The following is a 23,672-nucleotide window of genomic DNA, read 5'->3' as shown; positions in this document are numbered from 1 at the left end:
TCCTTTGGGTTAGATGGGGCTTGTGACTGGTTCATACCAGAGAGTTATGAGCTAAAACAACTGTTGTCATTTTTGGCTGAAGCATTTAATTACCAATGTGCGACTCTCATCCTCACTATGGTTAAGATGTTTAAAGAATTCTATGCTTCGTTTTAGAAAAATATAAACACTTCTCAGTCAATTGTCACAAAATTCAGATGAAAGGTAAATTAGCCGACAATTTCAGGTAGCTAAGTAAGCACAAATATTTAATGTAGTTTTACATGAGTTGAAGTTGTGCACACTCTGTATATTCCAACAGAAAAATAATACTGTCCATCCATCGAAGGTGATCTTTCTGAAATGAAAATAGACATTTGAGAGTCTATCTTACAAATTGCAAGAACAAATAAAAATAATCAACTTCTTTATTAAAAACCTTAAACAACCCAGATGCTATCCTGAAGTTAATTTATTAAGCTAATATTACATAAATTCTAAGAAAAAATGAGTTAAAGAAATCCTATAGGAAAATACCATATGGGGTGATAAACTATGCAAGGTGCCATGTTTCTGTAAAGTTTTCAATAAATCCAATATTGGGTTTATTGTGTATGACTCATTACAACTATGCAATGCAAATTAAGATCAAGAAAATAATGCATGGACTTTTAAATTTATGAGTTCACTTATGAATTCACTATTCATTTATGAATAATTTATAGATATCCTTGTGGTGTATGTTCCCAAACATACCATGAAGTGAATTTAGAATTATTTTTTCCAATGACACTTTAGGGAACATATTTATAAACCCATTCTATTTAAGACAGGTGTATCTTTGACAGTACTATGACTAAACAGTAAGTAGAAAACTTTCTTTAATATGTTTTTTCTTTCTGAAATGTACATTTACACTTGCTCTCATTTATTTAGATTTCCTTGATACCAACAACATGTTCTACAGATATCTGTTACGATTAGGGACGTGTTTCATGGCCATGGAAATGAACAAAAGTTGACAAACATGTATTTACGGTCATTCATTTCATATTTTAAGTAACTGAGCAAATCAGTAGCCCAAAAGGACTTAAAAAAGAATAAGTATTACTCCCTAAGTACTTAAGTTACTGGAAATGGCTGAAAAAAAATGGAGAAAGAACAGTGTTTGGGTTATCTTGAGGGTTCCTGTTTTATACTCTGACGATTTTTTGCTATGCAACTGTAAGAAGACATATAACACTATACAACGTAACATTAAAACCTCGGCATAGACTGAAAGATGACTGCTGTCAAATGATGACATGAATTTGGTATAATCCTAATGCCACCATCTAACTCATTTGGAGAAATGAAGGTAGTGGGCTCTTGCAGAGCACTTAAATAGAGCAGTCCTGGTGGTTGGATAATTTGTAACAGATGTTCCATATAATGGATGAATTACAAGGAGAGTGTTTGTGTTACATACTATCTCATCCAGTGGGGTATGATCACTGCTGCTTATTAGCCTGACAACATTCTGTGAGCTGATGTTGTGAGACAACTCTATGAGCTTTGATTTAAGGATACATACAGATCAGGTGATGAAACGTCTTTGCAACAGTGATTAGGTATTCCAAATGAAGTTTACTAATAACAGTTCTATTTCTTGAGTGGTCACAAAAGAAATAAATGTCTGAATCAATAACCTCCTGAAACACACACATAATTCAAAGAGACTTGTTTTATGCTATAGTTTTCTGTGATTAAGGAACACTTAAATTAGTCAAATCAGAATGCTGACAAATGAGAAAGCTAATGCTTTGGCATAAATGATTAATTTATATGGTTTAACAATATTTCTGTTGTTTGAATTTTGTACTTTTGGCCTAAAATATTTTAAAATCTAAGACATAATTTCCAGGGAACCTAAAATCATTCATACTATTTGGTTTCAACTTTTAAAAATTTAAGTATTTATATACAAGTACAGTTACTTCCAAATCCTTTAGTGTCCTTGGTGGTTTATAACAGCTTTCTACCTTTTATTGTAATTTTTGCATTGCTTTATTGTCAACTAAACTGAAGGTATGGCAAAATCCTATATAACCATTCATAGAATGAATATTTGTGTTTTAAAAATATTGGATACTATGATTTAAATCAATTTTATAATACATATTTTGTGCTTATTTTATGTGGTATCAAGCTAGTAGCTATCAGATATGCAGATATTGATGATTGTTACAGGTACGAAAAAAAGTACCTTAGAAACTCTCCATTGTAGGCTCATCTACACCTTTCCTAAAATGAAATATAATGTGTGCATTTAATGTTTTAACTTTGTTTTAAACTCAGTCTTATCCTCTTGGTTTCCCTGTATTTGAAGCCCTTTGGCAAAGGGCTGTACAAAGGAATTTCCCTTGTACAGTAATACAGCGATTACATTTTGCTAAGGATGGAAGCCACCATGATGGAATCTTCAATACATGTAAATATGTATTCATATATACACATATTTCCCACTTCAGGAAAGTGATGGAAGATTTCATTGCTTCAGTTTACTGAATATACTGAGATGGCCCTCATGCTGGTTCACAGTTTATTCTAATGACAATAAACCAGCAAAGAACAAAATTATGCCAATCCTGTCAACGTGATGATTTGACCCTGAAGAAGGAGAAACAGTAAAAATTCTCCAAATCACCTTTAGAATATATTATCAAATTTTAATTGAACAAAATGGGCAAAACAATTAGAATATTATGGGATATTTTAGTCAGTAGATAATCAAATAGTATTAATGTTGGAGAAATGTACACCATTTTTCTGCCCATATATACCATAAAGAACAATGATTCATTTCCTTAATCTTAAATATTAGAGAAATAAAAATTCTTTCTCTAGTGAAGAATATCAACAATAATATCTATCATTTACAGAGAAGCATTCTACCATTTGAGATCTCATTTCGGTCTCCTATTAAATCTGCAGATTCGGTATAGTATGCGTGTTTTACAAATGATGTCAGAGTAAGACTGATATCTGGGACTGGGTTATTTTTATAATGCCTCACTCTATCGACTGTGCAAACTAGTTACAATCACAGCCATTTTAAACAATTTGAATCATTTTAAAGATCAGGCTATTGAGATTCAACTAACATTTACTGAGCACCAGCTATAAACTAGGTCTAGTGCTAAGAGCCTGGGTTGCCCAGAGATACTGCTCTTCCAAATGAAGCACAAACACAGCAGACCTTTCCTTGCTACTTTTTAAACACCTTAAATTTATGCAACTTTATTTTCTCATTGCCATAAATAACCTTGCAGGTGTCACTTTTATCTCAGTTCCTCAATGCCTGCCCACTTTGAATCTTGCAGTGGTTATTTTATATTTTAATGAACTATTTCTATAAAGCCAGAAAATATCTTTTCCCCTTTCCTCCTCAGTTTTTAGGTACCTAAGCAATGATCCAGAAGTTTCTGAAGGTAAAATCTACTGATATACTTAATCAACAACATAGAGACTCATGTGCTCATAAGTGCTGATCTTTACATAAAATGTGTCAAATTAGATTTTACTAATACATACTAAGAAATAAGATATACACACTCTACTTTAAAAACATGAAAACAAGAGGGAGAGAAATTTATATGAAACATTTTTTACCATGAATGATTCACTGATCCTTTTTTTTCCTTAGCATTAACAGACATCATCTGCTGTTCAGTTTCTCCCCTACTCTTTCATCTCAGTTTCTCTAACTCATTAGAGAGCTAATTGCCTTTGTAATTCCAAATTAAGGAGTACTTAGTGAAACGGAGACATTACCTTTGCCAGGTGTTTAGGAGGACAAAATCCAATCTTCAGTAAAAGTCAGCAAAATTTTCTTCCAATCAGTGCTAGTCCTTTCTCTGTTCAATATTTATGGATTTTTGTGTTGTTCAATGAAGAATCATTCAGAGACTAGGCTACATGTCATATGTAACACAAAATCAAGAAAATAAGAATTGAGTATTTTGGAACACAGGTTGAAATAAAACAATATTTTAGGATAGAAACTAAAGTGAACTTACCAATTGTCCATTGTTTTCAGAGGTGTGAGCAGGCATTGGGCTGATATTTCACAGATGTTTTGTTTGGAACGTGGATTCTTGGTTACCACATATGCGTTATGAAAGAAGGGCCATGTAGTATTTATATGCCCTGTGAAACTGTGTATTCGAGGCTTTATGGGAAAGCAATTTATTACCCAATACTGAAAAGACATGCTAAAACAATCTATGTGACAGTCATAGAAAACAAATGCATTGAGGAAATTAAAAAAGTCACATGTTAGAAAGGATTGTTGGTTGGTTTATGCTGTGTCTATCAAAACTATAAAAAGGGAGTAAGTAGATGATTTTTCCAAACAACTCAAACAAATGAACACAGGTAAAATATACTTCTGGCATTTTGCCCAAGTGATATTGGTGAGATTAAGGACAACCTTCTGAACAGAAACACCATGTTTTTTTGTTTTATGTTGCTTTGTTTTCATGACTTTTGGCATAATTTACCCACAAGTAGGTAAGAAACAATTAATAGAGAAAGTTGAAAGACTAGCAGCAACAAGTGAAATGAAGGCCAGGTGCTTTTTAGGGCAGTTGGAAGTTTTGTCCTTCCTTCATAATTACAGCGATCATAAGAAAGTTTAAAGTGAGAGAATGAGAGGAGGTCATGAAGAAAGAGGTCTGTTTCTTTATTATTGTTTAGTAATCCTGGTGACATTTTGTCCAGAAGTTATTCTTTTCTACCAAAACCTAGAATGTCTGGATAAGAAGTCCCACAAGATATCCTAAGAAAATAGTCATTGGAATTTGATATCTTCTATGATTGGCAAGATATGGCAGTCAGAGAAACTTCAGACTTGTCTAGTGGTCATTTAGACCAAAATATAAGACAGAAAGTGGTGGTGAATAATGCTAAGCTTCCTGGTCATGTGGTCAAAGATTAGAAAGTTTAGAAGATTAAAGAGTGTGAGGCCTTTCCTTAGAGGCAGATGTGAGTCAAAAACTGCTTATTTGCAAGATAATGTAGACTATCTTCTATCTCTTTCTTGGTTTAACAAATGACTTTCATCCAGCTCATGTATAAAATTTTCTGACTCCAACACAGAGCTTGTCACTCTATTCTCTTCTTATAGGACTCTTGTCTTTCCCTCCCTTTTTACTCCTTCTTTCTCTCTCTTTTTCCCTTTCTTCCTCCTTGCTCTCCCCGTTCCTTCTCCTTCTTTCCTCCTTCCTTCCACAAATATTTGTTAATATTTGTCAGGAACTGTAATCTGTCAGGAACTAAGTAGGTCCAGGTGATACAATAATGAATAAAATGAAAACTATGTAGCAAGTGATGATGGAAGGCAGTATAGTAATTTAAAATGCTTGCTTTGAAATTGGTCTGCCTGGACTCTATTCACTATTCTACTGATTAGGGTGACATTCAACAAGTCCTAAATTTCCCTGAACCTTAGTTTCCTTATTTGCAAGTTGGAACTAAAAATAGTAGTCCTCTCATATTTATATGTTATTTAAATAGATAGAGTGAAATAATTCATATGGGCTTTTAGCACAGTGCCTGGCATATAGGAACTAAATAAATGTTAGTTGCTTTTTATTGTTATTAATGGAGCTTATGGTCAGAGAGTAAAATGTGCTGCTCCTACATTTGTAACAGCATTCCCTACGTTACATTGTAAAAACACATCTTCCTCTATGTCAGACTCATAAGCTGTTCATGACTAGCTAGTTTTTAGCATAGTGCTTGTCACATATTATGTGCTCTCTAAATGTCTGATGAATCAGTGTTGCATGAGAGAATGAAAGGTGAGCAAGGTTAAAGTTAAGCGACCTGCCCAAAGTTACATGACCAGTAAGAGCTTGTGAGGATGTGAAATGGTCTGTCTGACTTCAAAGCCCATGCTTTCCTTTTAAACATTATTTCTCACCTCTGTGCACTTACTGTGATTTGGTTATTACACCCATCATGCCACAGGATTTGCCCTTGCCAAGGTCATCAATTACTTCCAAATTGCTCAATGCAATGGTAAATAATGGTTTTATCTTACTTTTGTCTGACACCATTGTTCTTCGTGAAATTCTCTTTTCTCTTTGTCCCTAGGACTTGATTTCCTTGGCTTTCTCCCCAGTAGCTTGCTTTCTCAACAGCCATTTCTCAGTCTTTGTAGATTCATTCCTCCCGCTCTTCAACATTAGTGTTTCTTGAGGTTCTATCCTGAGTCTTTATCTTTTCATTCTTTACGTGCCATCTCTGTATTTTCATTTCCATCTGATTGTGTTCAAATCTACATATTAACTTCAAAGTTTCTCTCCTAGCTCCATTGCCACAAATCTATTTGCTTACAAAATATTTCTTTCTGGAGAACCTTATGTTAAATGCTGCCCCTTTGTCCCCAATCCACTCTCTCCTTACCTTCCAGGCTATATGAAAAGCATGATCATTCATTAGGGCGGCTGTATAATTTACCATCTAAATCAGGAATATTTTGAGAGTAAAGGGGCTTCAATAATAATTATTGAATACTAATTATTCTGCCATGCCTAGTTTTTTTTTTTAACATTTATTTATTTTTGAGAGACAGAGCATGAACAGGGGAGGGACAGAGAAAGAGGGAGACACAGAATCTGAAGCAGGATCTGGGCTCTGGACCAGAGGCCAGCACAGAGCCCATCATAGGGCTCAAACCCATGAACCATGAGATCATGACCTGAGCCGAAGTCAGATGCTTAACCAACTGAGCCACCCAGGTGCCCCTGCCATGCCTAGTTTAACTTGGAACTGTCTTAGTCTAGCCAGAATGTATGGTCTCCCTGCTAAATTAAGCATCACAACTGGCTTTCATTTTTAACTCTTCTTTCTCATTTTTCATAAACAGTGAGCCACCAAGTTCTATTGATCCTGTGTTCTTCCTATTTTTATGAATATGTGCACTCCTTTTTATCTCCATTATTATTGTCTTTATTCAGACCTTTCTTATTTCTTGTGAAGATTATTGTTATAACTTCCTACTTGGTCTATTATAAGCCACTGGCCCACTCTCCTCTAAAACACCTTCAAAAGCTTTTAGAATTATCTTCTTAAAGTGTATATTTACTCATATCCCTTTCCTGGTTTCTTCTTTTGATGGATATCCATAACTTTCAGGATAAAAATGAAGCTCTCTCTCATGGCATCAGAAGGCACTTACCCAATCTGATCTCACCACTTCTCCCTCTTGCATATGAGAATTGTCCTGGCATATAGTAGATGCTCAAAAAATAATGAATAAAATCAGCACTTAACACTTAACCCACACACCAAGAGCCTCTTTCAACAATTTTACACACATGTGAAGTGATAGTAAATGTCATTTTTATATCAAGATGGATATGTAAGAAAAATAGCTTAAGTTTGTGGGACAAAATACATAGTAAATATGATCACCTTACAGTTTGTGACTCAAAAATATATATGATGTAAAATCCAGCTGATTAGAATTCTTCTCAAAAATAGAAGAGTGAAGTCAGAGTACTGTTTCAAATAACAAAATGTTTCTATCAAGAAACCTGAAAAAGTCAAAGTCATTTGACTGATGTGTCAGTGTCTAAAAGAAAATGTGCCTTCTAGTAGTTCTCAAATATTTACTGAGTGAACAAAATACAAACTTATTCTCCATCAATTTGTTATCTGTACACAATGACAATTTTTTGTTTGTTTTTAATTTCTAGGTTCACACACACACACACATTGCTTCATCTCCATCAGTCAAGTCAATTTTCAACTATTACTTCAATGAACCAAACTAAATGTGCTACAGAGAATCCAAATACATGACTGATCAACAAATGTTAATGTCAAACTACTTAATGTGGAAAGTCTAAGCTAGGACAACATACCGTTGGTATGAGTTATTTAAATAATCATACCCAATACTATTGATAGTAATGATCTAAAACTTCCACAATGGTGTAGGATATTTCACTAAGACAGTGTATGATTGAGATTAGATTTTCATCAAAAGGGAGGATATTTCATATATCCATTTTAAAGATTTCTAATGTTATAAAAATGCAAATATATTAACTGAATACTTCCATTCTTCTCTAAAACAAACTATTTGCAAATTTATTTGCAATTACTATTAATTTAGGTTAAAATTACACTGAAAACATTTGTCATTGTCCTGTGATCCCCAAATGTTGGCCAACTCAGCTTTGTTGACTGAGTCAACTACTTGGTCTTTTTCTTTCCACTAGAATTATTTATTTATTTATTTATTTATTTATTTATTTATTTATTTATTTTCTAGAGACTCTTTTGAGTCCAACACATTACCATATGAAGGCTTGTGGAATCTGTAAGAATAAGTTCATTTTATAATGATGGGAAAGAAAATCTATGCAAACTCTGTCTTCCAAAAGATATGTGTGTTAAATGCTTGTACATTATAAAGTTTGAAACTATCAGAAGTAGCCAGATGCTAAAGATAAGCATTTATATTAGTTTGGAATCTACATGGTTCACAAGGGTAGTTCTATAAGAAATGTAAAAATAGAGCCCATTAACAAATTAATGCTGCTTTATTCTCAGATCAGATTCTCAAATTAGAAATATGTTCAAGGTTTTCACTTAGCTTGAATTTCCCTTTGTATTGGGAAAGTTATAGTACTTGTATCCTTCCAAGCCCAAAAGACAAAAAGTTCTCAAACTTTCCTCTCTTGTTAGTGAGAATCACTGAAAATTATAGTTTGGAGAAAATTTGGAGAGTATTTAATCAAACGTTCCAAACTGTTTTCCATCAGATAGTAATTGATACCTTTAGGTTATTTTCTGCTATTTGAAAACAAAACAAAAGAAAACAAAACAGGTAACAACATTTCACAAGCAGCTAAAATGTAATGCCTCTGTTATTGGCTAGATTTAAATCACCTAGTTTGGTAATACCAGCTACAGCATGATGATAAGAAGTTTTGGTAGTAATTAAAATAGAAATATGAAGTAATGATTACTTTAACACAATAAACAAAAACTTCCGAAATGGGGTAGATATATTAAAAAATATTTCATGCAAAAAGCTGATAAAACCTCTGAAGAGGCTCTAATATGCTCATTTTACAGTAAAAAATATGAAGATTGAGACAACTTAGTTGTAATTATAAAAAAAGATATATTAATATCTTTAGCTAAAGTTGTTTTTTTCATAGAGAGTAATAGATAATTTAATGGCTATAAGAGGTTGGCTTCATGGCTGTCTTATTTGCACAATCACTCAGGCCCTTACTTTAGAAGGTCTCCATATGTGGATTAATGCTCTGCTGTCATAGTCTTGAAAGTTTTACTAAGTTTTGACCCAAGGGCTCTGCATTTTTAGTTTGCAGTCGGTCACACCATATCTGACTATGCTGTCACCTAGTTTTTTCATAATTTCCCCAAAAAGACTGGAAATTATCCAGGGAGCTTTATTTTTTAGTGTTTCAAATCATTTCTAAAGATGCCTCTCACACCAGCAGACTAGTGGCCAGCCATAGAACCACACAAAAGACTGAGACTTTGGTGTCTTCATCTTTTTATTTTAAGTGCCTAGCTCAGTGCTTGACCCAGAGAAGGTGCTGAATGAATAGGTGAGTAAATGAATTGCAAATTATCAACAGATACCTGTTGACTTATTTAGTTGACAAAACTGTCACAATAATTTTAGATTTGTAGTGACTAGGTGGATTGAGAGAGGTTAAAGGTAAAATATTTGAGGAAAAATCTTTCTTGAAAAGAATAAATAGAATTGAATTGATGGAAAGTTTAAAGAAAATAAAATGGAAAGACAGGTTTAATCTCAAATTGAACAAGTGATAGGTGGGAGGAGGGGTTAGTGGTTAAAAACAATGAGATATCTCTAAACAAATTACATCTTCAGGTAGACTGTTTCTTCTCAAATTCAATTTAGTACACATCAGATTCATCCTGTGAATTGCAACCTAGGAAATGAAAATCAATGTCCATGTTTGGAGATAGGTGTGCATATGGGCTATGCACTCAATTATCTTTTGATTCTTCTTTGACTATCCCAAGTGTTTTTGACCTGCTGGTTTGTATTAATAAACAGAGTATTCTGAATATAAAATTTGCATGAAGAAGTGAATTTTTAAACTCTTTCTTCTGCCTCTGAGCAGAATAATAGAACTCAGGCTCTGGTTCATGATCGTTTCAGCTTAGCTAAACACATTTTAATTTTTAAACCAGGATAGTTTCCTGCGATTATATTGGCTTTGGGAAACATATTTCTTTCTTTTTTTCTTAATGTTTTATTTATTTTTGATACAGAAGAGACAGAGCATGAGAGGGGGAGGGTCAGAGAGAGGAGACACAGAATCTGAAACAGGCTCCAGGCTCTGAGCTAGCTGTCAGCACAGTGCTTGATGCGGGGCTCGAACCCACGAACGTGAGATCTGACCTGAGCCGAAGTTGGAGGCTTAACCGACTGAGCCACCCAGGCGCCCCAAAGGAAACATATTTCTAACATTCATTTTTGGTAAATAAAATAACAAACAACTGACATTTCTTTCTCTGGAGTCTTTCATATTGTGTTTGATCATCTCTCATATTTGTGGAGACCATCAGTTTTTTTTTAATTGTGTAACCTTTTCAGTGTTATCTCCTAATGATCAATCTCCTTTGCCCTAGATCATAATACAATTCTATCTATGTGTAAAGAAGTTCCCTATAGCACTGTCTAGCCTTACTTTCTGTTTTGTTGCTATACCACACTTGAAAAAGTGATTTGAATTGTGTATGGATGTCCAGGTGTGGCTTTAACATCCCTTTGTATTTCTGCAAAATAATTTATTTTAACATATTCTTTACTTCTATATGGTTCTGCAAATTATTCATGGTGCTGCTATAATGCTGGTTCACTGAATATTAAGTATATGAGAGCAAGCGATTTTATGCTTCAGATGATTATTTGAGGGGAAATTTGATTTTTGGAGGATGATAAAAATAGTGAAAAGAATTATAGAAATGCAAAATGAGCATTCACAAGCAAAATGAACAGTGGAAACAAGCATGTGGGGGAAATATAGCTTTAAAGTAGTGAATGGGAAGAGAAGTAGGAGGCATAAAGAGTGAGGAACACTCAGATTCTAAACAGGCAATAGGGAGCCCTAAGGCTACATACCTGAGCTCAAGTTTGATATGTTTATGGGGCCAGAAGTAGAATTTCAGGGTTTGGTTAAGATACACAAAAGAATTTCATAGACTATCTCTGATGGGAAAGGAGATGATAAAAAAATTTAGTTTCCATCAATCTTGGGGAACATAGTCCCCTGAATCTCCACTGAAATAGAGTTACAGGGTTATGGATATATATCCCTTGCTACCCAAGAATGTTCCTCGTGCTCAACATTGAACAAAGTGAACAGATGAGACAATCCAATGATGGTATTCTGGAGGAAGATGTATGATGGAAGTGCCTTTACTGTTCCTATTTTTATGTGACACATACTTGAATAAGTGTACTTTAAGGATTCAGCTGCTGGAATTACAGCTATTATTAGAAAAACTCCATTTAGAATGTTCAACTTTGGCCTGTACTATTTGGTCTGTACTATTAGAATTCTCCAAGTTTATAAACCAATGAATGGGAATAGGAGGAATAGCAGGGTGAATCTATCTTGAGTTTTATTTCACAAGCCACCATGAGAAACAGCAACAGTCAAACTTCCAAACTGCTTCAATTACTAGGAGCTGTTAACAAAAATAGTAAAAATAAAAAAAAGAACAAAGATCCCGTTAAGTTTTTAAATCTAAGACCCACCAAGCAGAAGAGGCAAGCTATTTTTACTAATTTTAGAAAAGTAATGCAAATATATAATAGAAAATTGGTGACTTGATCAAACCTACTTTAAATGAAAGCTTGAACTGAATGTTACATGAATATTCAGACAATAGAAACCTGTCTGAAATTTCTTTTGAATGTAATTCTAAAATTTATGCATTTTATCTTCTCCTAGGCATAAAGCCAAAGGCTAAAAGAGCAGAGCACAAAAAAGCTGAACCTGAATTGTGTTATAAACCCTGTTGAGTTTAATTTTACTTACAAAGCAGAATGCTGGCTTGCCCCTGACAACCCTGTAAAAATACCTAGTTTCTTGTTATCAGCCTCTAAATTGTGTTATTCATTTGGAATGCTCCAATTTTAAGAGCATCATTCTAAATTACTAGCCAAGTGCTACACAATAAATACACATAATCTAAAACAGACCTCAGCAAGAGAAGAAAGCAATTTTCCTTGAATTTGACTACAGTATGGTTTTTGCAATTCCATGAGCCTTATAACTTCAAAAGGCACAAAGGAATGTTTTTTAGCTAAATGGAATATCATGAGAGGATGAACACTTTAAAAGGTTGATGTTTTATAAACGGGTAATATAGATTCACATTCTTGAAATAAATTTTGAGAAAAGTTCGAATAGCCTTTTGAACAGAAACAGATACCCACTTGTTTCCAAACAACATTTTACTAGGAGCAATGATGGATGAACTATCAAAACCCAATAAACCTGTAATAATACATACAGCTACAATAAAGAGATGATGAAGGTTACTATATGCCTTATGTTTCCTATTCAAAATTCTTATAATATAAATGAATTCTTAAAAATTATGATTGGAAAACACTCCAAATAGATAAAAAGCAAGTTGATCTAAAATATAAGCTTTGCTATAGATTGTAAATTTTTATTTTCAGAGATCATGCAGGGGTTCTTAGCATGTAATACTCACATCACTCAAAATGTAATTGTTTTAGATCAAAAAAGGAGAGGCACTATGTGTGATTCTGGTAATGTTCCAGTTCTTGTCTTGAATTTAGTTTCATGGCATATTCACATTGTGTTGTATTGAGTTATACACCTGTACACAAATAATTTTTGAAATTTTCTGTAGGTATATTGTATCTTAAGCTAAAAGAAAAAAAGAAGAAAATAAAGGAAGGAATGATGGGAGGGAGGCAGGGAGGGAGGAAGCAAGAAAAGAAAGAGAAAGAGAGGATATGCATGCTAGTAGCTGCATTTCCCATACTGGGGAATAAAGTGCTAAAGGAAATTGGCGCTATAGTCATTTACTCAATTTAATTCAAATAAGATGTGGCTTTATGGGGTTGCAGAATTTGGTAGCCTGGTTCATAGGTGGAAACCACTTAACTGTCATTTCTGCACATTCTGTTTGACATTTTCAGACTTAAAAAATCCCTGTCACTGAACACTTGCAAATGCCACCATATTAGGCATGCACTTTTCCTGTTTTGGGAAGCAAAATTTAGAAGTTAGTGAAGAAATAAAGTGCCTAGGGGTTCCACTAGCTTTGCATTTGAAAAACACATCTACACACAAACGAATTTTATCCCTGTAGTCCCAGTATCGGTGGCTCAACTGTTTAAAATTTCTGTTTGTCATTAAGTTTGTAAAACACTAAGTGACCATTTATTACTAAAGGTGTTTTAGACCCTGAAGTTGAATCTGCAGGTTTTGTCTGTTACTAAGAAGCAGTTTTCCATGTAATCTTTCCAAAGGCAAAAGGTTAAACAAAAATAACATATATTGTAAAATTGAAAGTAAAATGCACAGTACTGATGTGCTCAAAGTCCATGCATTTAAGTTCCTTTGTATGATAATTTATGGTGATCATGTCTTCAGACTGCACTATTAGCATACTCACCCCTAACAAGAAGTTCTGCCTCATCTGACACACTGTCTGCTGTGGTCTGTACCCTGCAGCCATATCTCCCAGCATGCATCAGAAGGATGTTCCTGATCATTAAATCTGCAGAGGATGCTTGCTGAAAGAGGGATGAAGTGCCAGTTTAAAATGTTGCAAATCTGCCTAGTTCAAGGTGGTTTAAGGGGAACTTTGCACATTCAGTCAAAGGACCCATTTTTGTCCTTACACGTTATATGACAACAACACAGAAACCAAACATGCCCTATTTTAAGGAACAAATGGAAGTTGTTTTCAACCATTATTAATAAAGAGTTTGAACATTCATATTGCATATAATGATTTAGCAACTACAATGTTTAAGAAATATTTAAATATGCACAAACATTAATATAATCAGTGAGCCAAAATTATTGCTTTGATATTTAGAGATAGGCCTATATTGTGACAAGGCAATATTTTTGAAAGGAATAGCAATTTGTGAAAATTAATTATGAGAAGATCTCAGTCAAAAGATTATACTGTGTGGCTTTATTGAATGGTTGCTTTTGTAAGTACTGTAGGAAACAGAATGAGAGTGCTTAGGTGAAAGATTGCCGGTCCCAAAGCCATGCATCTTTACTTAATAAAGATTTATTCCTCCCATAACCACCACCATCAGGAAGTAGGGTCAGCCAGAATCTCTGTTAATCAACGTAGTTACAAAACACAAAGGAGGTCCGAAACACTTGATTCTTGTTGGGAGCAAGATGATTAACACATAGTTGTAGAATAACTGCAGTGAAGGAGATCGATAAGTATCAGGGAGAATATCTTTTAGAGCTATCAGTTCATGGGATCTGTGATGACCCTACACGTTAGAATGATGGGTACAAACCTTTCATTACTTAATCTTGGCTTTCATTCATGCTATCAGGAAAGATAGATTTCTTTCTTGTGTGTGAACATGCGAAGATTTGGAATTCACAACTCATAAGGTTTTTTTTTTTTGGATAACAACATAGCAAAACTCCAACACCCTCTGCAGTTTTTATGTTTCAGTCAAAAACAATTAGCTGGAATGAGAGTAGATGCACATAGCTTGAAATGACAATTTTTTAAAAAAATCTCAACGCTTCTCTTTAATGGTAGTTGAACATAGAAAAGAATGTCCAATGCAAGCCAGAGAGAAGCACACAGATCAGAGATCTTTTATTTATTTATTGTTTAAGTGACCAGTAATATGTAATTTATTTTTTGGAATAATAATCTAATGCTGTTATAATAGCAGCTGCCCATCTCTCTCAAATATATCTGTATCTGGAAACATCTTTCTGTAGAACAATCTCATTTGTGTCTCTAATACATTTTTTGTTTTTACTTTCTCCTATTCTTCCATAAAATTTGGGCATATTTTGAGATATTCCAAATGATTTTATCCAAGTACTTTATGAATGACAGTAGAGGTCATTGACTTCTTATCTACTTTAAATTTGCATTTTCTTCATTTTTCTATTATTACTATTAAAATACAGTTGCAATGTGTTTGTCAGCAAGATAAAATTTCGAAGTGCTGCCATTTACATTTTTCCTACAGCTTCAGTGTCATATAATTTGTATATAATAACACCGTTTTAAAGAATACAGTTTGTTGATATGTGACGAATGTAAGCAGCAATGAAACCATCACCTAAGTAAGATAGCAAACACTGTCATTAGCCCCAAAAGTTTGTTCCTGCTCCTTTGTAAACCTCTGTCCTCTTGCTTCTCCATGAGGAGACATTTGAGGGATGAGCTTATAATCTCCTGTAGGCTGGTAGAAGGTTTATAAAGATGATTCTTTGTGACAGATATATTGTAAACATCTTTAAGATTCCTCATTATCTCCAATATTATTTCAGCTTGTCCATATTTGCCTGCCCATTTTCCCCTTGACTCTGCTGTGTTTGAAAGTCTGTGGAAATGTAACTGCCTCCCTGGGATCTTGTGCTTGTCTAATTTACCCTTAGAGAACTTTTCTCATTGTGAGTATACTACAGTTCCTTATAGATACACTTATAGATCATAAGTAAGCAGAAAATTTGGACTATTTATTTGCACTATTACAAATTTCCCTCTAAAACATTCAATTTTCATTATCATTTAAATTGAAATACTATAAAATTTCTGTAGAAATGCCTTATTTGACCTATATGGGCTTTTTTAAAAAATTCAAGTATAACTAACATATAGTATAATATTAGTTTCAGGTGTTCAGTATGATTCAACTATTACATGCATCTCTCAGTGCCCATCACAAGAAATTTTTTTATTTTTTGATGGAATAGGTGAATTACCTTAAAAAATGATGTATTTGTCTTTAGAGAGAAGTATCCCAATACTTATTTGAATTCCTCTTATTTTGGAATCATATTTTGTTATCTTATTTTGCAAATTGGTCTCTATCTTATTTTGATACAGAACAATGGGTCGTCTAAAATCATAAAAGCAAGAAGAATTTCTAGAAATTATTTTCATTATCCTTAGCATTCACTGAAAGCATGTGAAGTCATTGGAAGTTTTTACCTCTCAAATTACGTCTCTTATTTAAATGAAATGCTTAACTGTATGCTATATTTTAAATAATTTCTTTCTGGTATTTCATTTCTCTTTTTGTTCCTTCTATTAGTCTTATGATAGGAACTTCTAAGGGTATTGAAAGTTTCTATCATGAAATAAGTGGTAAGACATAGTCTGTTTTAGTCATTTACAAAGGAATGCTTCACAGTGAGAATAAATTAAAATGTCATAACAGTTATTTCAAATTTGTCCAGTGAATGTCCCACACTCCTAATTTCCTTAGGATAAATTGATTCTCTTAAATTTCATTTTGGTTAGTCTCTATTGGAATAAATAGTTATCCTTTCAAATATGAAAAGGAAATTTACACTTTAAAACTCTTGATTTAATATGAGTAAACAAAAGCAAATTATAGACATTATACTTCCTAATTAAGTTTCAAATAAATATAATTTAATACTGTATAAATAAACTTTGATATTTTTATCACTTTATGTATCATGGGACCATTTTAGGTGTGAAAAATTTCTTTATCTTCTGGATTTTGAAGTTTTCCTTATAGGGTATTTAAATTAGTTGGGAATGAATAGGTACACTATAAAAACGGAAGAGCCAAGGAGGTGCCCTGAAAATCAGAGAGGACTTTATTATTTCCAGAAATAATACTTCTGAAAAACTGTGCTTGGTGGTTTTTGTTTTGTTGCTTTTTGTTTATTTTTCAATATCACAAACTGATTGGTGGTAGTTTAATGGCAGAAAAAAGTAATGATTTTAATCATTTTGCAGGCTCACATTTTTGAAACATTATTGTGTAAAATAACATTCTTGTGAATAAATAATTGATTGTCTTAATATCTGGAACTTTATCTTCTCAAATCATTGATTTCTGTTTGCCCTGGATAAAAGTCCCCAAATCTTTGTGCTTTCTGTTGAATTATAGTAAAAGAAAAGCTTAATGAGATTAAGAAGACTCTTCATTGAATATCACATAAAGGCCCAAGGAATTCAGGAGGATGAAGTATAGATTATCTTTCCTATGCTGTCTTTTACTTGAGACATGCAATTAATAGTGTGCAATGCTTTATGAACTGTCTGAAGCTCCATCACCATCTATCAGGAATAAAAAGTCTACACCCTATTGCATTTCTGTCAATGTCAAGACTATCTGAGGAATTGAACTGGTCTAATTTTGAGCTGATCCCTTCTCTTTTGGATTATATCTGTGTTATATTTTTACAATTCTAAACAGGGAAGATTAACAGTGAAATAAATGGATTGTGAACAGTAAACCTAAATTACCCTTTCAGTAGATTTACTGATCTTTCAAGAGAAGTAATGAGAAGAATTCATGTGGGAGCCCATTATACTTAATCTCAGCCCACAGTCTGTAGTTCCTGAGAGAGAACCTCCACAATTTAGTGCACTTTTAATGAAATGGTTACTTACAGCAGATGCTTGCTTTCTTAAGCTTAAACCTCATTTTCACTTTTTTCCTCTTAGGAGTTACTCTCTCTTCTCTTGTTTTCTTTGACACTTGCTTTATATCCTGTCTTTGTTGCTTTTTTGGCTTTATGAGGAAATTATGTTACATGTTACTTCAAATGAACTTCCCCGCAACCCCTACTTAGGCCAATGCTCCAAGCATTGTGCGGCTACCATAGCGATTGCCACATAGTGGGAGCTCAGTAAGTATTTGCTGGATGAATGAATAAATGAAGCCTCTTTAAGAAAGAGGCTGGTACACCTATGGTGAGCATAGCAATAATGCATTGACTTGTGGAATTACTATATTGTACATATGAAGCTAATGTAACATTTTATGTCAACTGTATTTTGATAAAAAATAATAAAGAGGTTTTATTTTCATTTTCTGTGAGGGCAGCAATGTGGCTAATTCATTTACATTTCTTGGTCACATAGTCTCACTAGAGCAGTTGCTAGATTATTATAATTTTTATTTATGACTTTGAAATCATACAGGAAATGTCATCTTTCCGCTCAAGTCCAGATCTTTTTTTACTTTATTTTATTTTTTTAAGGTTTATTTATATTTGAGAGACAGAGACAAAGCAGAGTGGGGGAAGGTCAGAGAGAGGGAGGGAGACACAGAATCTGAAGCAGGCTCCAGGCTCTGAGTTGTCAGCACAAAGCCTGATAATGGGGCTGGAACACATGGATCACAAGTTCATGACCTGAGCCGAAGTCGGATGCTTAACTGACTGAGCCACCCAGGCATCCCTCGAGTCCAGATTTTTATTGGCTTTCACTGTGACTAAATGTCCTGCTCATCCAAGATAAGAATGTTAGTTAAGACTTCCTAAAAATGAAAGCTCATATAAGTATTCTGTTCAAAGTGTTGGCTGGCTCTTCCTGCCTTGAGGATAAAATCCAAACTCCTCATTTGAACACAGAAAGCTCCTCAGGCCATAATCCCACCTCCTATGACAGAGTCTGGAGCTTCTACAGACTTATCTCCACATTTCCCTATCCCAGGGAATATTTCCTACAATTCTGCATAGTGTTCTGTTGCACGTGCTCTTTCTCCTTTTTTTGCAGGAGAAGATACTTTTGGCTATAGCTCAAGTGACTTCTCCTTGGTAAATCTTTCTGGACACCCCCCAGGTGTTCTGAACTGTTTAGTTATGCTTCAATAGCATTTCACTCATGTCTCTGCATTAGCATATGACATTCTTGGAAGTTGCCCCCAGGTCTACTATGGGCAGTCTCAGAGCTGAGCTAGGTCTGATGATGTAGCCAACAAAAACTGGGTGAGCTAATGAATGCATGGATATTTTGATTCCTTCCTTCTCTGTGCCTGTCATGTCTCCTCCATCCCCTGCTTTTATCTTTCAAAGAAATTGGGAAGGGAAATAAGAAAAGACTGGAGAAAAACAGTGGAAAAAATACTTGAGTAATATACAGATTTTGGAAAGACAGATTTATGTGAATCCCTACTCTACCATTTATTAAATTTTTAATTTGGGAAAACTACCTTGTCAGCAGAACTTCTCTCACAGCTGCAATATCATAATGCACGGATCGCCCATAGCATTGTGTCTGGCACATAGTAAGTGTTTGATACATGTTATCTGTTAAAGGGCACTATCATTGCACTCTTAGCCAAGATGAATTTTTCTTTAATTGGTATTCACTCCTTCAACAAATGTCTATCACAGTTTTCCATAGCTGTAGTAAGTTTTCTGATAAGCACTTAGCTTTATTTACATATATCTATATCTATATCTATAGATCTCTCTCCCTCTCTCTCTCTCTCTCTCTCTCTATATATATATATATATATATTTATCTATCTATCTATCTATATATATATATTTATCTATCTATCTATCTATCTATCTATCTATCTATCTATCTATCTACCTATCTATCTATCTATATCCCCTCTTTCTCCCTTATAAAGAAACTACTGCACTCAGAATAAGAAGACCTGAATTTGTGTCTTAGTTTGGCAATTTCCTAGCCCTGAAACAACTCTGGGAAAGTCACTTTATTGGGATAATAACAACTGCACTGTCTCTCTCATGAAGGAAATCAAGTGGAACAAAGTACATACATGAACTATAGGGAAATGCTTTAAAAGCATAAAATGCTTTTAAAACATTTTTCCCAGCAAGATTTAGCAGAATGCTGTGCACATATTAAGCATTCTGAGAATATTTGGGAAATGAATCATCTAAACAACAAGATAACTTGAATTGAATATTCTTGTAAATAGTGGACTCATGCTGAATGACTCAGTCAGAAGCCTGCTGGAGATGACAGTTTCTGTGCCCTTATTTAGGGTTTATTCAACTTTCTCAAGGGGCTCACCTAGGGCATTTCCAGCTTCCACAGCCCCTGTTAGACACACAAATCATTCCTTTCCCCAAAGCAAAAGTAACATAGCATATAAATTCTGTGAGATGCAATTAAGAACAATTTTTCCAACATAAGCTGAGTATCAGTTATGAGACATGGATTATTAGATACGATTAATGTTATTGACATGAAATCTTGAATATTTAAAGGATTTTCCTGGTCCAATTTTTCTTTTCTTCAGAGGATGATTTATTTAAAGTATCCTACCATTAAAAGGAAATGATACACATATACATTATTTTTCCTTTTTACTATGTTTTCTTAAGCCTTTATATAATAGAATTTACATTCACAATGACATAGGTTTTAACATATTTTTAAAGAAACATAATATTAACTTTCATGCCTAAATAATTGGACATATTATCTGAAAATAGAAAAATTAATTGCTGCCAGTGAAATAATACTAGCCAAAAAACTATTGACAAAAACATTTATGTCTATAATGGTTAACTACTAAATGGAGCCAACTATGCACTGAATACTAAAAATAGGCAAAAATGGCTTTCACATCCCTTACTAGGACCTTGGTATTCAATTTTCAACCCATATACTAATTATGTTTAAGTACTAAGAAAAATGCAGAAACAGTTTTACTTAGTGACATAAGTTAAGAAGGACAAGTTGATAACTCTTTGATGAACTCAGAACTGCCAGATATCCAAACTGGATCATTTAGTATGATAAGCACAAAGTCAGGAATTCATGGGATCAGTCCACTGTCTTGGTTAAAATGAAGATTAGAAATTATGAAGCACCTCAGAAGTAAGAATATATAGGACAAATTACAATTAAATTTTAGTGTAATAAATTTAAAAATAAAAATTTTAAATCATACTAATTTCCCAGATGACAAACTTGAGTATATGAATACGGAATAATTGACAAAATGCCATGTGTGGCACATTAGTGTTCTTTCCCTAGTAGACATATAAGACTGGGGAATGTGATATTTAACATGTCAATGGATGCCAGACTTAGGTAGAGTGTTTGTTCCCTAATGTCTCTTATCTGAACATATGTGCATTGACTTTCCTTTTTCTAGTGGCAAAGTAAATGGGCTTCCTTTATTTAAGATTCACATAAATGACCAAGGCCAAAGTGCTCTGCTATAGACTGTGTGGGTAACCCCCCCCCCTTCATATATTGAAATCTAAACTCTAATTTAATGGTATTTGGAGGTTAGGTGTTTGGGAGGTAGAGTGTGAATGGGAGTAGTGCCTTTACAAAAGAGACGCCAGAGAGTTATCTCATCCCTTCTAACATGTGAAGATACAGTGAGAAGATGACCATCTGTCACCAGACACTGAGTCTGCCAGGGCCTTGATCAGGGCTTTCTCAGCCTTTAGACCCTTGAGATATAAATTTCTGTTGTGTATAAGCTACCCACACTATGATATTCTGTTACAGCACCTTGACGGACTGAGACAAGCTCTAAGTGTTTACTGTGTCATTTCTATATTAATCTAGTGTCTCCAAGTTGAAGAGGCATGAAATAGAGAAGGTCACACAAATTATCAGCCTACTCATTCTTGAAGTTTTTCTTAGCTCCTTCCTAACTGTTGCTAAAGTTTCTTTTATATACCTGCTAAGAATATCTAATGTGTTTACCTTTTATTGTTAATGAAATGATCACTAATTAATTCAACAGATGCATATTTCTATGGGCTATGCGAAGCTTTAGGTATACATATGTAGACTCGGCACGTGATTGTCTAGTTTAATGCAGCTTTGATGGAAAAACATGAGAGGGGCGTGTGGAGTACCTTTTCTCAGATCTGCAACAGGCTTGGAATAAATGTGATGAAAGGATGGATGTGTTTTCTGATAAGCGCAATACTCAGGATCCAAAGAAATATATTTTCTCTTTCTGTGTGCTTCATATAGTTTTAACAATCATTCCATGAGCATTGACTTCCAAATTTACGTTTTGAATACAAGCTTTCAAACCAGCTTTTTATATCCTCCATGTTATCCCTGTCTCTCACCCTGCTCAGCTGACATGCTAGATTTGTCTTTCTCCAAAGCTTATTTTATTTACAATCACAAAATCTTCACTGGCTATCTTAACTTATGGACTACAAGGTGGTTCAACTTCTTAGTCAGTATTTAAGGCTGCACTCAGCCTACTTTGTGTCTTGCCGTAAAAGAAAATGTACTCTCTGCACCTTCTTCAGTGGTTCCTCCGTGACACTCCACAAAGTCTCCAAATTCTGTCTCACATGTTAAGGACATATTTAAGTCTTTTTTTTTTTTAAAGACTTAACTGACTAGTAGGACCTGTTATGTAATTTATGAATCCCAGTGTAAAACGAAAATACAAATCTTGTCCAAAAATTAAGAATTTCAAAATGGTACAGGGAAGCACTACACTAAGCATAAATCCCTTCTAAGTGTCTCCAACCCTCTAAGCCACAGTGATATTGTCTGTGATCCTCTGGAACATATATGCACATTGTAGGCAATGGTATTCTTTGGAATAAATACCAAGGAATTGGCATACATCTCTTCTCAAATGTAAAGTGCCTATCTTTCTCTGTCTTAATGTCTGTATCTTTTTTTTTTAAGCCCCAATGTGACCCCATGACCCTGTGAAAAAGAATCACGTGCCCTACCCACTGAGCCACCCAGGCACCCCTGTATCTTCTTTTATATTCTTGACTTGTACTTTTGCTGAATGTATGTTGACATAAAAAATATAGAAATAGAATAGTACACTTCTTAAATTTGTGTTAAAAATACAGTAATGTAAAAATGTTAATAATCAAGACAGAGAAAATGTTTTCCTTTAGAGTGAATTACACCATTGTCTAGTAATGGAATAATCTTACTATCTTTCACCAAGTTTATCTTCTTAAATTACTTCTCATTGGTGTTACATATGAAACTATGTATCCTGAACTAGTCAGGAAAATTTTTGTTCATCCATGCATTAACATGTGCTTTGAAAATAGCTACTAATGGCATGACCATTAGGAAAGTTCCAGAATAATAAAACTTTCAGTAGGTACATATTTGATTTTATGAGACTCATGATACATGCACAGTTATAAAATTATTCATTCATTCACTTATCAATCATTTGTTTAGTAACCATTTTTTCTAAACAGGAAATTACAAATACTTGCCCTTCTCTTTTATTCATAGTAAATATACCCGAGCTTTGACCCAACCTATGCATTCTGCTCAACACAGAGCTTCAGTTGACTGGAATTTGTACAAGAGAAAAAATCTGTCATATCTGAGCTGCACATGCTACAAGAGATAAAGTATGCCTTAGAGAAATACAATGCAATGTGTGAGGTAGACAAATAGCTATAACACAATGTGATATGTTAAAGTATTTAGTAGTATAAAATCATTACATAAAATACCTATTTTAGTGTGGAAAGATACTTAATAAACCATCTGGTTTAACTAGTTCCTATAGAAGTTGAGAAAATTGAGGATTAGAAGGTGTAGGTGACTTGTTCAAGGGCAAGTTAAGTGTGGAGATAGAAGATCCTTGGGCACCAGACTCTCAGTCAAGAGTTCTCTCCATTCTACTA

At 34.0% G+C, this 23,672-nt stretch overlaps 1 protein-coding gene across 1 annotated transcript in view; it reads right to left on the bottom strand.

Annotated features, from left to right (window-relative positions):
- CNTN5 (contactin 5) overlaps positions 1 to 23,672 on the bottom strand; it is a 1,016,132-nt gene that overhangs the window by 93,831 nt on the left and 898,629 nt on the right. The window contains exons 17-18 of the mRNA XM_029915651.1: positions 13,708 to 13,828; positions 11,725 to 11,736 (exon numbers count right to left, since the gene is read on the bottom strand). Coding sequence (XP_029771511.1) covers positions 11,725 to 11,736; positions 13,708 to 13,828 — 133 coding nt within the window. The remainder of the gene's footprint in view (positions 1 to 11,724; positions 11,737 to 13,707; positions 13,829 to 23,672) is intronic.

Source organism: Suricata suricatta, chromosome 11 (genome assembly GCF_006229205.1).
Source record: "Suricata suricatta isolate VVHF042 chromosome 11, meerkat_22Aug2017_6uvM2_HiC, whole genome shotgun sequence".
Taxonomy (NCBI): Eukaryota; Metazoa; Chordata; class Mammalia; order Carnivora; family Herpestidae; genus Suricata; species Suricata suricatta.
The sequence above is the reverse complement of the archived record's forward strand: the minus strand, read 5'-3'. Positions and strand labels throughout refer to the sequence as shown.